The sequence below is a fragment of the Berghia stephanieae genome, chromosome 5, assembly GCF_034508935.2.
Source record: "Berghia stephanieae isolate SIO BIC M18660-M18661 chromosome 5, UCSD_Bste_1.3, whole genome shotgun sequence".
NCBI classification, from domain to species: Eukaryota; Metazoa; Mollusca; class Gastropoda; order Nudibranchia; family Aeolidiidae; genus Berghia; species Berghia stephanieae.
In genome coordinates, this window is record NC_088364.1 from 85496577 (window position 1) to 85499076 (window position 2500).

At 36.5% G+C, this 2500-nt stretch overlaps 1 protein-coding gene across 1 annotated transcript in view; it reads right to left on the reverse strand.

Moving 5' to 3' along the window:
* LOC144973778 (prosaposin-like) overlaps positions 1–2500 on the reverse strand; it is a 17538-nt gene that overhangs the window by 14694 nt on the left and 344 nt on the right. The window contains exon 2 of the mRNA XM_078916673.1: positions 1243–1362. Within this exon, the coding sequence (XP_078772799.1) occupies positions 1243–1266 (24 nt within the window). The 5' untranslated portion in view covers positions 1267–1362. The remainder of the gene's footprint in view (positions 1–1242; positions 1363–2500) is intronic.

Below are 2500 nucleotides of genomic sequence, written 5' to 3' on the forward strand. Positions count from 1 at the left end.
CAAGCTGTGAAATACTAACCTAGACCTGTAAATGAGCTCTATAAAAATTGACTGAAACTCTTCGACACAAACTGAAGATTCAATTATTTTTTTAAAAATAAGGCATCATTGGAGAGCAGAGTGATAAATAAAATATATTAAAATAGTGGGTGTTATTTCTTACTGGAAGTATGACTGCCATAATTTGATGTAGAAGAAATGCTAAATAAGCATGTCATTCATATAGGTAAAGATGACTTCATCAAAGTCATATTCCTGCCTCTGGAATTTTTTTTGACATAGTCAGAAAAAATAATCACCATTATCATCTTTAACTTCTAGCCATGACCAATTGAATTTATTCCTCACATCTTTATCGATGTCGATGCTCGACAAGTCTGAATTGAATTGCGATCCACGAACAGCTCAGCCATTGTGAGAACATTAGAATAATGTAGCAATGAGCAAACTTGATTTTCAATCAGTAAATGACAGAAGAAAAAAAACTTAAATAAATATGACTTCTGGCCAATACACTGAAATTATTAAGTAGAAGTGAATTATCAAGAAGAACTTCGGCAGGGTAGCGGAAAAATTCAAAGAATCAAAATGAAGGTAAATCGCCACAAAAAAGCAAGCTCGCTTGGGCTTGAGCAAAACAATGGCAGAAAACGTCCTGATTTGCAGGGAATTAATTAGGCTACTTACCATTGTTCCTTATGATCAGGTACTCAATCAGTGAAGAAACGGTAACCAGTTTGTTTCCCAACGTGAGGCAACCCGAAATGTGCTTGTAGCAATCTATCCTAACTTTCGATTTGAAGGTGTCTACTAACGGACTTCCAGCATTCGCAATTTACTTTATCATAGTTTTGAGACTCGCCAGGTAAATGTGGTCAATTTGGCTTAGATGAAACAGTGAAATTTTATCGGTCGGTGGCTCATTTAAATTGGCTACAGTTGGGATCACGACGGTTTGGAAAGGGGAAAAAATAATTTAACAAAGGATGTGTGGAAATACCCAGGAAGTGTTCAGACACGCCTTTTATAAAAAAAGCGTTCGTTAGTCTTGGCAATTTATATACATCGTTAATATAAACGGTCCCCATGAGCTATGCGTAGCGCTGTGAAACACTCCTAATTACTTTACGGTCATTCGACTACGATTTGTGAATTCTTTCTTTCTGTCCTTTTTGTAAATATTTGAATTTGACAAATTGACTGATTTCAGTTAATTGACTGAGAATTTACAGGTCTACTAACCTTAGTGGAATTGCTACCCAGCATGCTGTCTAATGCAGTGAAGACATCATTACAAATGTCGCAGAGTTCGCCTTTCTTCACACTGACTTGTTTGGTAATTCTAGACACAGCAAGGACGTCTGAAAACAATTAAACCAAATTGTTATCATTTCCCATTTGGTCAACTCTGGGTATATTGTGCGGCTATGTGGTCTTGTGGTATGACACTCGCTTTCGAATTGGAAGGTCCTGAGTTCGAGCCTCACTCAGCGTATAGTCGAGTCGTTGGAAAAGGCTCTTTACTCACATTCTCTCACCAACTCAGGTGTAAAATGAGTACCTGGCCCTTAAAAGTATTGTCTCTGTCCAGAAAAAATTGTAATATAGCTTGACAGGCATCATGTCTCATTCTACATGTTATGTATTGGTGTTGTTTAGGGACCCTTTGTAAAGCGCTTTGAGCACATTAACTCTCTCCTTACCAGCCATTTTCAGGATTTTACCCAAAACTTCACACCCAACTAAAAAAAACATATATTTTTTATCACTCAAACACAATAGCAGTAAAATTCTTGCGATAAATAATTTCTTTAGCAAAACATGCTCTACAACACACTGTTCGTTTTCTTTAAATTTTACGATGTACAAAAGACATTTGAATAACAAAATTGTTGGTTATATCGTAACGAATATGACGTGTTTCCGATGGGTGGTAAGGAGGGTTAAGTGGCTATTGCTCTATATAAAAGCTAAATTTAAACAGCTCATTCTTACATACATGTTATATTTTCCCACTCGAGTCTGGCAACGACTGAAATTGTCAAGTAAAAAAAAAGGGGGGAACAGTGTCGTGAACAGATTTCTCCATCTAGTTCACGATAGGTAAATTATTGGAAATAATAAAGAAAAAGTCTCCACCGAAGTGGGCGTTCTCCAGAGACGTAAAGGACATATATGGGCGGTTAAAAAATGACATATTTCAAGCATTATGTCCATCCCGTAATAAAAACAAAGTCAAAGTCAACACTTGACTATCTAATTTCAATCAACAATCCATAATGAGTTTCGAAGTAAGAAGAGCTTGGGAAATGAATGCAACCCGTTTTTATACCATTGTGACGTCACAACACCCAGGGAAGAAATAACACATAACAGTGAATTGAACTCAAAGTGACACCCAACAGGTTACCCAACATGAAACAATTCACAACAACAACTCAATAGCCAAACAACAACAAACATTGTATGAAATGGAAATTATCTCCATATATGGCTTCCA